At 53.9% G+C, this 9,719-nt stretch overlaps 1 protein-coding gene across 4 annotated transcripts in view; it reads left to right on the forward strand.

Annotated features, from left to right (window-relative positions):
• The window catches only part of GRID2IP (Grid2 interacting protein), a 31,461-nt gene extending 21,958 nt beyond the window's left edge, over window positions 1-9,503 (forward strand). For all 4 annotated transcript variants that reach the window (XM_037507081.2, XM_037507082.2, XM_054693677.1 and 1 more), the window contains 9 exons: window positions 1,406-1,493; window positions 2,216-2,293; window positions 2,763-2,959; window positions 3,287-3,442; window positions 3,588-3,674; window positions 4,494-4,623; window positions 4,713-4,831; window positions 5,455-5,619; window positions 5,839-9,503. In XM_037507081.2, the coding sequence (XP_037362978.1) occupies window positions 1,406-1,493; window positions 2,216-2,293; window positions 2,763-2,959; window positions 3,287-3,442; window positions 3,588-3,674; window positions 4,494-4,623; window positions 4,713-4,831; window positions 5,455-5,619; window positions 5,839-5,910 (1,092 nt within the window). In that variant the 3' untranslated portion in view covers window positions 5,911-9,503. The remainder of the gene's footprint in view (window positions 1-1,405; window positions 1,494-2,215; window positions 2,294-2,762; window positions 2,960-3,286; window positions 3,443-3,587; window positions 3,675-4,493; window positions 4,624-4,712; window positions 4,832-5,454; window positions 5,620-5,838) is intronic.
• Window positions 9,504-9,719: the final 216 nt, after the last annotated feature.

Genomic DNA, 9,719 nt, shown 5'->3' on the forward strand with positions numbered 1-9,719 from the left:
TGGTGATGCTCTGTGAAAAGGCAAGCTTCATATGGGATCCCTAGTGGAACTTAATCATTTCAGAAGAGAAATATTTGCATCCTTTAACCTGGGAGTCATACTCCTTTTGATATGACCTGGGATCCCTCCAGCCTCTGGAGTTGCACAATATCACATCCCCTATCATCCTTAACTCTAGTCCCTTCATCTGCTTGGGACCGATATCATGCCCTTGCATGTAGCCACATTCTGTTGGGGCATGCTTGTCATTTCTTCCTATTGCCATCTCCTGGGTCCCTGTTCTGTCGCCTGCCTTCTCAGCCATTTTGGCAGCAGCCCATACATAACTCCAGGGGAATTTTCCATGTTGCTAGTAAAGACGGTCAGCAGGACAAAACCACATATAGGGACATATTGTGTCCCCTGGAGTCTCATTCCTGTCAGCCTCAGCTGGGTCTTAAAGACTTGCTCTAAAAAGTGGTTCTACCACTGGTTACTGAAGGTGGACACAGGTCATACATCTGACCAAGTCCACACCAGGTGTCCTGGCGCTGCAGTCAAATTAGGACACTTTGATGCTCTGTCTGCCCTCCCTTTGGGTTCTCTTTCTTGGCAACCACCCCACCCTCACTCCCTGTTCAAGCTCCATATGACCCGTCTAGATAAGTCCACTCTCATCTGGACCATCCAGCTTTTAGCTCCTGGCATTGCCCTGCTTCCCTTCCCCAGCATTGGTTCATTCTGCACACAGCATCTCTGATGAACTGAATCCCTGCAAAGGACACTTCAAATCAGGGCCAGACACATCAGTACCTCCTTAGGTTCTGTAGCTTCCTAAGTTGATTCTAGCCCCTTTATTCTCCTGCCCTAGTGCAATTTCTGGCTTCTGCATGGATAGTGTTCCAGGTGTGAGTGTATATTGGCCACAAGAGGAAAGACTCATCACCTGGTTTTTTGGTTTTGTTTTTTTTTTTTTGGTGGGTTTTAAAATTATTTATTTATTTTTGAAGATTTATTTATTTATACAAGAACTGGGGTACAGGCCAGATGTGCGGGAGGGTGAGAGGATTCACCAGAGACAGAGCAGGGAACAGAACAGGCAGACTGAAGAAATACACTGCTGAGGGGAGCAGCAGGCGAGACAGGAGAGGTCTGCTGCTCCATGTGGGTATCTCCCCGGCCTGCCAGGATTGAGCCTGCGCTGCAGAGGCTGCGGACAGCTTCACAGTGCTGTGCTCAACCCGCTGCACCACCAGGGAGGCCCTCATCACTTGTTAACCTACAGTGTGCCCCCAGTGTACCCCAGAGCCGGATGGGTGTTCTTCCAAGAGCTCCCAGTGCAGCCCTCAGAGAGTGGGTAGGAGGGGGAGACAGCAGACCAGGTACCAGTGTTCCTTTCACCCTGACCCTCCCCCACTCCTCACAGCTTGGGGAAGACTCTGACTATGATAAGCTGAGCGACATGGTGAAATACCTCGACCTGGAGCTCCACTTTGGCACCCAGAAACCTGCTAGTGAGTGGGGGAACCCAGATGCCAGTTCTGTAGAAGCCCACCCACTGCCTTCTGTGGCACCCAGCCTTAAAGTCCCCGAGGTCTGCACTCTCACTTACTTATGGTACCCCCAAGTTTTGTGGCTTCTCAGAACCCCCAAATAAGCTGGCACTTACTGCATGCTTGCCAAATGCTAGATACCCTCATTTCAAAATTAATCCTGTGACAACTCTGAGATAGGAACTGTGATCCCTCAACTCCCTGATGAGGAAGCACAGAGAGGGTAGGTTATTTGCTCAAAGTCACACAGCGAGAATAATGTGGTCAAGTGGCATCCACAATATCCCTTCTAGTTTTGCCCCTTCCTGGGTGTGTCCCTATAGATTTTGCCCTCCAGGCAGGGATTATGTGGAACCTGGTCCAGGATTGAGGATAAAGGCCTCTGTCCAACCAGGAAGCACCTGAAAAAGTGAGAGGTGGTTGGTTCTCCTTGCTTGTCCAGCTCAGTGCCAGTGGCCTAGGGGAGAGGCTGGGGGAGGGGTGTCACATGCTCCACTACGCTGAGTATATTTGACTGAGCCTTAGATGACAGAATGAGGGGACTGTGGTGCCTGAGCTTGATTCAGTTCCTGGCTGTGGGATGCAGCGAGTCTAAGCTGTTGGCTGTGGTCCTACTCCCTCCTGGCCCTCCCAGGCAGCCACCGCATAGCCCCCCCTTATTAAACCATCAGTTTCTCTTTCAGAGCCGGTGCCCCGGCCTGAACCCTTCAGGAAGAAGGAGGTGGTGGAGATCCTGTCTCACAAGAAGGCCTACAACACCTGTGAGGGGCCGGGAAGTTCAAAGGGTTGTGGGGGGCAGGAGGCGCCCCTCCTTCTGGGCCGCAGATTCTCGGATCCGCCTTGGGGGATTCAGCGTGGGGGCCCTGACCCCTGCCGCCCGTCTAGATGAAGACCCCCTTCCAGGTCCCGCTGCCACCCAAATCCCACCTGGACGCAGAGGTCCACCTCGGGCCACGCCCCGCCCGGCCCGGGTTGGCCCCGCTCGCGGCTGTGAGCGTCTCCCGGGTCACGCCCCGCCTCCAACCTCATCTCCCACCTGCCCTCGCCGGCCCCTCTCCTTCCTGGTCCCACTTATTTCTGGGTCTCTCTGCTCGAGAGTCCCCTCGCCCCCTTTCGATCGGTCGCGAGAAAGGCCGTGCCGAGCCTGCCCGGCGGGCTCCTGGCCCGCCCCGACTCCTTGCCCCGGAGCCAGAGCCCCGCCCCCGGCTCACCCCGCGGTCCGGCCCGCAGCCATCCTGCTGGCCCACCTGAAGCTGAGCCCCGCGGAGCTGCGGCAGGTGCTCATGAGCATGGAGCCCCGGCGCCTGGAGCCCGCGCACCTGGCGCAGCTGCTGCTCTTCGCGCCGGACGCCGACGAGGAGCAGCGCTACCAGGCCTTCCGCGAGGCGCCCGGCCGCCTCAGCGAGCCAGACCAGTTCGTCCTGCAGGTGCTGCAGCCGTGACCCCCGCCCGGGGTCAGGGGCTGCTGTCTGGCCGCCTCCATCAGGGCCGTCGCTGCGCCCCGAGGCTGAGGGGGTCCTTCTCCCACCGCCACCAAGCTCACGCCTTTGAGAACCAGTTTTACTTAACCTTTGACACCAGCTCCCGTCGGGTCCAGGGCAGATGGGATGAGGGTTCCCCCTAGATGTGCTTATTTCTTTTTTGTAAGCTACACCAGGCAGCCAGGGGACCCTCTCTCTCGGCTGCGGTGGGGCAGGGGCTTCCTGGGGTGGGGGTGAAGGAAGGGATGAAGGCTCGCCCTGTCTCCTGGGTAGATGCTGTCTGTTCCTGAATACAAGACCCGCCTGCGCAGCCTCCACTTCCGGGCCACCCTACCAGAGAAGACAGAAGAGATCCGGGGTAGCCTGGAGTGCTTGCGCCAGGCCTCCCTCGAACTCAAGAACAGCCGGAAACTTGCCAAGATCCTGGAGGTGAGACAAAGCCCATCCCTGGTCAATTCACCTGCCCCACTGCCCTGTGGGGCTTCCAGCCTGGAAGGCCCATCCTGAGAGTGGGCCAGGGGCTGGGGGTGGGTGAGGACCTGGACAGGACACCCACCCTCCTTCCTGTCTGCAGTTTGTGTTAGCCATGGGCAACTATCTCAACGATGGACAGCCCAAAACCAACAAGACCACAGGCTTCAAGATCAACTTCTTGACAGAGGTGAGGGGGCCAGTCAACAGTGATTGATTAGCCTGCTCTACTGCTGAGGCTGGAAGGCCAGGCATCACCTAAGCTGAGGGGAGAGGAGAGAACAGCTAGGATGGGAGACAGCAAAGGCTGTGCATGGTGCATGCGTGGGTGGGAAGGGCTTTTCCAGGCCAAGTCTCAGGATCTAGGAAAATGGAGTGGGGGGTGAGGGCAGGCAAGGGGGAGCATCCTCTGGGTAAATTCTGTGTCTCAGCACCACCACCACCACTGACCTGCCAGTCTTACCGCTGAAAGATATAGGGTCAGAGAAAGGACAGCTCAAGTATCCAAGCTTCCCCAGGGCTTCTGGGACTTTTCCCCAGGTTGCCTTTTATTATTTCCTTTTATTATTTCTAAAAAAAGAGAAAGAAAAACCCCATTTGTAATATGAATGATTTAGGGTGACTGAGGCTCAAATGGGTCGCCGATATCTCCAGAAAGTGTAAGAGGGAAGATCTGTGAGTGATGCTCCTCGCCCCCCTGGAGTCAGAGACGCTTGGGCTATAGCTGCTGATAAGGAAAAACTCATAAGGACAGAACAACCAGGAAGCAGAGGCAGTGGGCCTGCTTCCTGGGGCCTCAAACATCTGGGCCAGGGAACTCTCAAACTCCTGGGAGGCCTGTGGCATCCCAGAGCTTCACAGTAAGGAATACTGGTAACCAGTTTACCAGCTTTGGAGTTAGCAAGTGTCAAGAGCCCAGAATTGATGCCATATCCCCAAGAAGCAGGGCCCAGATGATAAGGAATCTGATGGGGTCCTTGAAGAGATCTGTGTTGGGCATCACTTGCAGCTGAACTCCACCAAGACAGTGGATGGGAAGTCCACCTTCCTGCACATCCTTGCCAAATCTCTAAGCCAGCACTTCCCAGAACTTCTGGGCTTTGCTCAGGACCTGCCCACCGTGCCCCTGGCTGCCAAAGGTAGGTTGTGTGGGCACACAAGGGGGCAGAGACTCTACTATGCTAGCTGGAAGGGCAGCCCCACAAGACTTTTGTGCCCTCCCCTACAGTGAACCAACGGGCCCTGACCAGTGACCTGGCTGACCTCCATGGCACCATCAATGAGATACAGGCTGCCTGCCAGAGCATGTCCCCTTCCAGTGAGGACAAGTTTGCTGTGGTCATGGCGGTATCCTCCAGCAACTGTCCCAGCACTGGTGGTCAGCTGGCTCTGTCTGTTGATGTTCCAGTGGCCACTGCAGAGGTCTGGGCAGAGGCTGCTCTGGGTCCTACAAGAGGGTCTGTCTGGGTCATTTATCATCTAAGTATGTATGCCAGGTCTTTATGTAACAGGATGAGCTCTTTTGATTGTTCTAGAGCCACTGCCTTGCCCCATCCATCCTCTTACAGTAGAGCCTAGATTGAGGTCTCAAGATACAAAGAGAGGCCTGTCAGGACCGGGCCAGCCAAAAGCAGGCAGGAGGGGGGAAGCCTCCCACTCCGCACAGAGAGGGACAGATGTGAGGCAGAGAGGGGCCTAGAGCTGGAGGAGTAATGGGGCTACTGCAAAGGAGTGGTTGGGAAAGAGGCACCTGAGCAGAGCCCAGAGGGAAGAGAGCAAGCGAGAGGCCTGAGATTGCACTGAAAGTGGCAGCTTTCATGATAGGCTTGGGCAGCCGAGGGACTGGAGCCTCTCAGCCAGGCTGGTACCCAGCTGAACACAGGGCCTGGAGGGCAGCAGGGCCTAGGGTCACTGCCAGGAACTTGGGAGCACCTAGAAGGCTGGCAGTGCCCTTAACAGAGCCCCATCAGGCCTTCCTGGAGACAGCCCAGCCAGCGCTGCGGGCGCTGGACGGGCTGCAGCGGGATGCCACAGAGGAGCTGGGCAAAGCTCTGGCCTTCTTTGGCGAGGATTCCAAAGCCACCACCTCCGAGGCCTTCTTTGGCATCTTCGCTGAATTTATGAGCAAGTTTGAGGTGAGCCCTGGTGGGAGGCCTGAGGGGCCCCTTAGGAGAGGTGGGAGCCCGGGGAAAAAGAGGGTTGGGAAAGTGCCCCAGTGAGTGACATCCCCACACACCTGGCGTGGAGCTGGTAGGTCCCTGTCTTGGTTCCTGGAGTGGAAAGATGAAGCAGGGGGTTGTCTAGGGGCTCCTGGGACCACTGACCAACCCTCCCGCACACTCCTCCCTCTCCAGCGAGCACTCAGTGACCTGCAGGCCGGCGAGGGCACACGCAGTTCTGGGATGGTTTCGCCCCTGGCCTGGTGATGGCAGTGGCCCCATGCCCTGTGCGGTCGGAGAGCCCAGATGGACACTGACGCTGGAGGCTGGACCCCAGAGAGGCTGCCAAGGTCCCAGGAGTCCCGCCCCCAACCCTTCATGCTACTTCCAGCTGGGACCTTGACTCCATCCCGCCGAGCCCACTGCCCGCCCTTCATAACCCTGGAGCATCCTGGTATGGACTGGGTCACCCCCAAGTTTCCAGCTACCTCAGCTGTCCAACTCTGCTGCCCATAGAGGTGCAGGGTTCAGAGGGACCACCCTCTCTGGGGCCGAGTGTTTGGGGAATGGGCAGATGTGCTGAGTCCCCAGGGGAGCAGGAACTGTGGCCATTAAAGCCCCTTCCAGCTGCTGCTCTCCTGACCCTCACCCCAGCCTCACACCAGGTCCCCTTCCATCCAGTGTGTGCCCTTGGGAAGTTTCAGTTAGGGAAGGGGGACTATGACCAATCCCAATAGGTAGATGAAGAAGTGGCTGCCACCCTCCCTGGGCAGAGTTCTGCAGAGCACACCTGCCCAGGCAAGAGGACATCTGAACGTCCCTTCTGAGCCCAGAGGACACTCTCGGAGCACAGACCTTGTGGACCCAGGACCCCAAGGGAGGAGACACGCCCTTGAGCACACCACATCTAAGGGCATGATAAGGCCTGCAGGTCCTGCCTAGGCTTGGGAGCATGCCCTCCTGGCCTGAGCCTGGGAGCTGGAAGTTACCTGCAGCCCAGAATGTGGGGAAGGGATATTGGGAAGGTTTGGTTTTGGAAGAGCCTCTATGCCAGACTGCAGAATCGAGGTATTTATCCACCTGATTAACTTATTCCAGGCTAGACATGCTCATTTTGAAGTGGGGAAGCAGAATGGGGTGGGGGTCCTCAAAGTAGAGGCAGAGATGTTTAGGTGGTGGCTGAGCAGGATGTGATGACTGATTACCTACCTGGGGTAGGTAACTTGCCCTGGGATCAGTCACGTGAGCAGAGCAGGCCTAGGGGCAGATGACACAATTTAGGACATCCCAGCGGTCATTTTATGTGTGTCTCTGGAGCCCTTGGCACTGAGGAGGGAGTCCTTGATACCAGCAGCAGGGGGGCTGTGGCAGGGAGGGTGCATTAGCTGGTTTCATCCTTTCTGTACTACAAATGGCAAATCCTGCTTCAAGCAACTTTCTGTTACCTCTTCCCTTAAATTTTTTCCAGAGAAGACAGGCAATAAACCCACCTCTGAGATTCTTTTTCTCCAACTATGATCTCATGGCTAATGTAGGTCCTGGGTAGGATTTGGGGCCCAGTCAGTTCTCAGTCTCCCACAGGCCCCGCTTTGAGGCCTTGTATGTCCTTTGTTTGTCCCCCACTTGCCACTATCTCACAAATGACTGAACCAAAATGTGTAATTCCGGGGGCCGGGGGCCATCTAGATGTGGCTAGTGACGTCCTTTCTCCTAGCAACTCAAGCTGGCTAATTTCCATAAGTTCCCAAAGCCTGTGTCTTTGAAAAATATGTCAGAAGTTCTGCTAAAATCCCCATGTGAGCTGCATAAAGGTTATAGACTCCACCAGGCTATGAGTAGGAGTGACTGCTCAGCCCCAGGAAGCCAATATGGTATTTTCCAACAAGTTAGAAACACATGCTCTGTCCAGCCCCATGCCAGTAGGTGCAGGTTGGCAAGTCAAGCACTAGCTAGGTTTTCTCCCTAATATGTCTTGTGTTGGTTTTCTATTCGCCACACTATGCTGTGTCACAAACTGTCCCAAAACTCAGTGGCTTAAAATGGCAGCCACTTAATGCTCTTGAGTCGTTGGGTCCCCTGGGCCATACTGACCTGAGCTGGACTCAGTGGACTCACCTGTGTATCCCAGTCATCTGTGAGTCTCCAGGCAGCTTTGCTAATCACACAGAGCTCTCTCCCATGACTGGGACCATGACTGGGACAATTGGGGCTTCCTGTGGTCCCTCATCCTCCAGCCTCATGGGCCGGATGGTTCACATGGAGTAGGGGGCAGGGTGGAAACAGGAGTTCCAGAGGACAAGCAGAGGCACAGAAGGCGTCTGGGAGCCTGAGCTCAGAACTGGCATACCGTCTCGCCTGCCACATTCTATTGTTAAAGCAAGTGACCAGGCAGGCCAGCCCAGATTCTGAGGGTGGGGAAACAGGCTCCATCTTGATGAGAGATGTGGTATAATATATTGCAGAGGGTGTGGATTCAGGAGAGGGTGGAGAATCAGGGCTGTTTTTGCAGCCAGTCTACCATATGCTCCCTTGGCCAGCTCCCTTTGTCCCTGGATCCTTTGGGATCCCTGGTACAGATCCCAGTCTCTAAGATCCTCAGTGGCCCTGCTCCTGCCTGCACCTCCCACAACTCTGACTTCCCAGCTCCATGTGTCCTCCAGGTGGCAGGCTCCTCACTCTCTTACTCAGTCACTCAGGAGACACCTGACCTCCAGGCACACTCCCTCCAGTGGGCAGCGGGGAAAGCTCTGTTTTTCCTTTGGGAAATTTTCCCTCCCCTACTTCCAGACTCTGGAGTGTTGCTGAATAAGGATGGTCTCATAGCTCTGGCTGGGTGGCACAGAATAAATTCAAGACTCAGGGCTGTTTGGAAAGGAAAGCTCCTTGTCTTCTGGGTGAATTTCTGAGTATCTCGAGGGTAGATGCCTGAAGGGAGCTTCCGGAACAACTGTTTGGAAAGTATTGCCTGGGTGAAAAGTCAATACAGGTGAGAAGAAGAGGGATCACTCCACATATCTCTTTGTCCCTGGATCCAGCAATGCCTGAAGCAGATACCTGGACTTGTCAGTGTCTGAGCCAACAAATTCACCCTCCATTTGTAATATTTTAAAATTTTAATTTTTTGGGCTAGGCGGGGTTGAATGAGTTTCTGTCACTTGCAATGCTAAGAGGGTTGACTAGTATACCCATCAACATATAGTTATTAATGTTCAGTCTTAACATTCTCAGTGAGCTCTCTTCCTTCATAAATGGATTTACCAATACTTTTCATCTGTCTACTATGTGCCATGCATGATGTTGGGTGCCAACATCACATGGGTCATCCTCGCTTAGTTTGGTTTCCTAGAGTTGCATTTCATTGTAATCCTACACCTGAGTCAGTACAGAGCTCTATATATGAGCCTGTATCCACCCTATTCCTCCATGCACACTCCATTCCTCACCAAATTACAAGGTGTGAATGCAGACACTTAAGCCCCAGAAACTTACTTATCTCTCAATAATAATAACAAAATAACAGACTATTTACACAGGACTTTTCCTAGTAACAATCATTAATGTTTACTAGGTCCCAATGTCCCAATGTTTTTACAAATTCCGTTTCATGTTTTCATGTGACTTTCACATCAACCCTCAGAGCTGAGTTTTGTTATCTCCTTTTTACAAATAAAAGTCTGGAACTCAGGAAGGTTATATGACTGGATCAAGAACTTGGGTCTCTTTAAATCCAAAGCCCATCCTCTGAGTGGACATATCTTCTTGGTCTTGCTTAATATGTTTTTCTTTTTTTCTGTATCAGCATTCCAAGGCTGGTGATTTCAGCATAAAACCCTTGCTTCTTTTCTCACCTCCTCCTGTCTCTCCCTATATTAGTCTGCTCAGATCACTAGAGCAGAAAACTACAGGCTGAGTGACTTAGACGACAGGAATGGATTCTCACTGTTCGAGGGCAGGAAATCCAAGCTCAGGGTGTTGGCAGTCCTCATTTCCACTGAGGCTGTCTTGCAGAAGGTATCTTCTTGTGTGTTCTCACACATCTTTTCTCTGTGTGTGCATTTCTGGTGTCTTAATAAGGA

This window comes from Talpa occidentalis, unplaced genomic scaffold, assembly GCF_014898055.3.
Source record: "Talpa occidentalis isolate TD23 unplaced genomic scaffold, MPIMG_talOcc4v2.1 talOcc4.12, whole genome shotgun sequence".
NCBI lineage: Eukaryota > Metazoa > Chordata > Mammalia > Eulipotyphla > Talpidae > Talpa > Talpa occidentalis.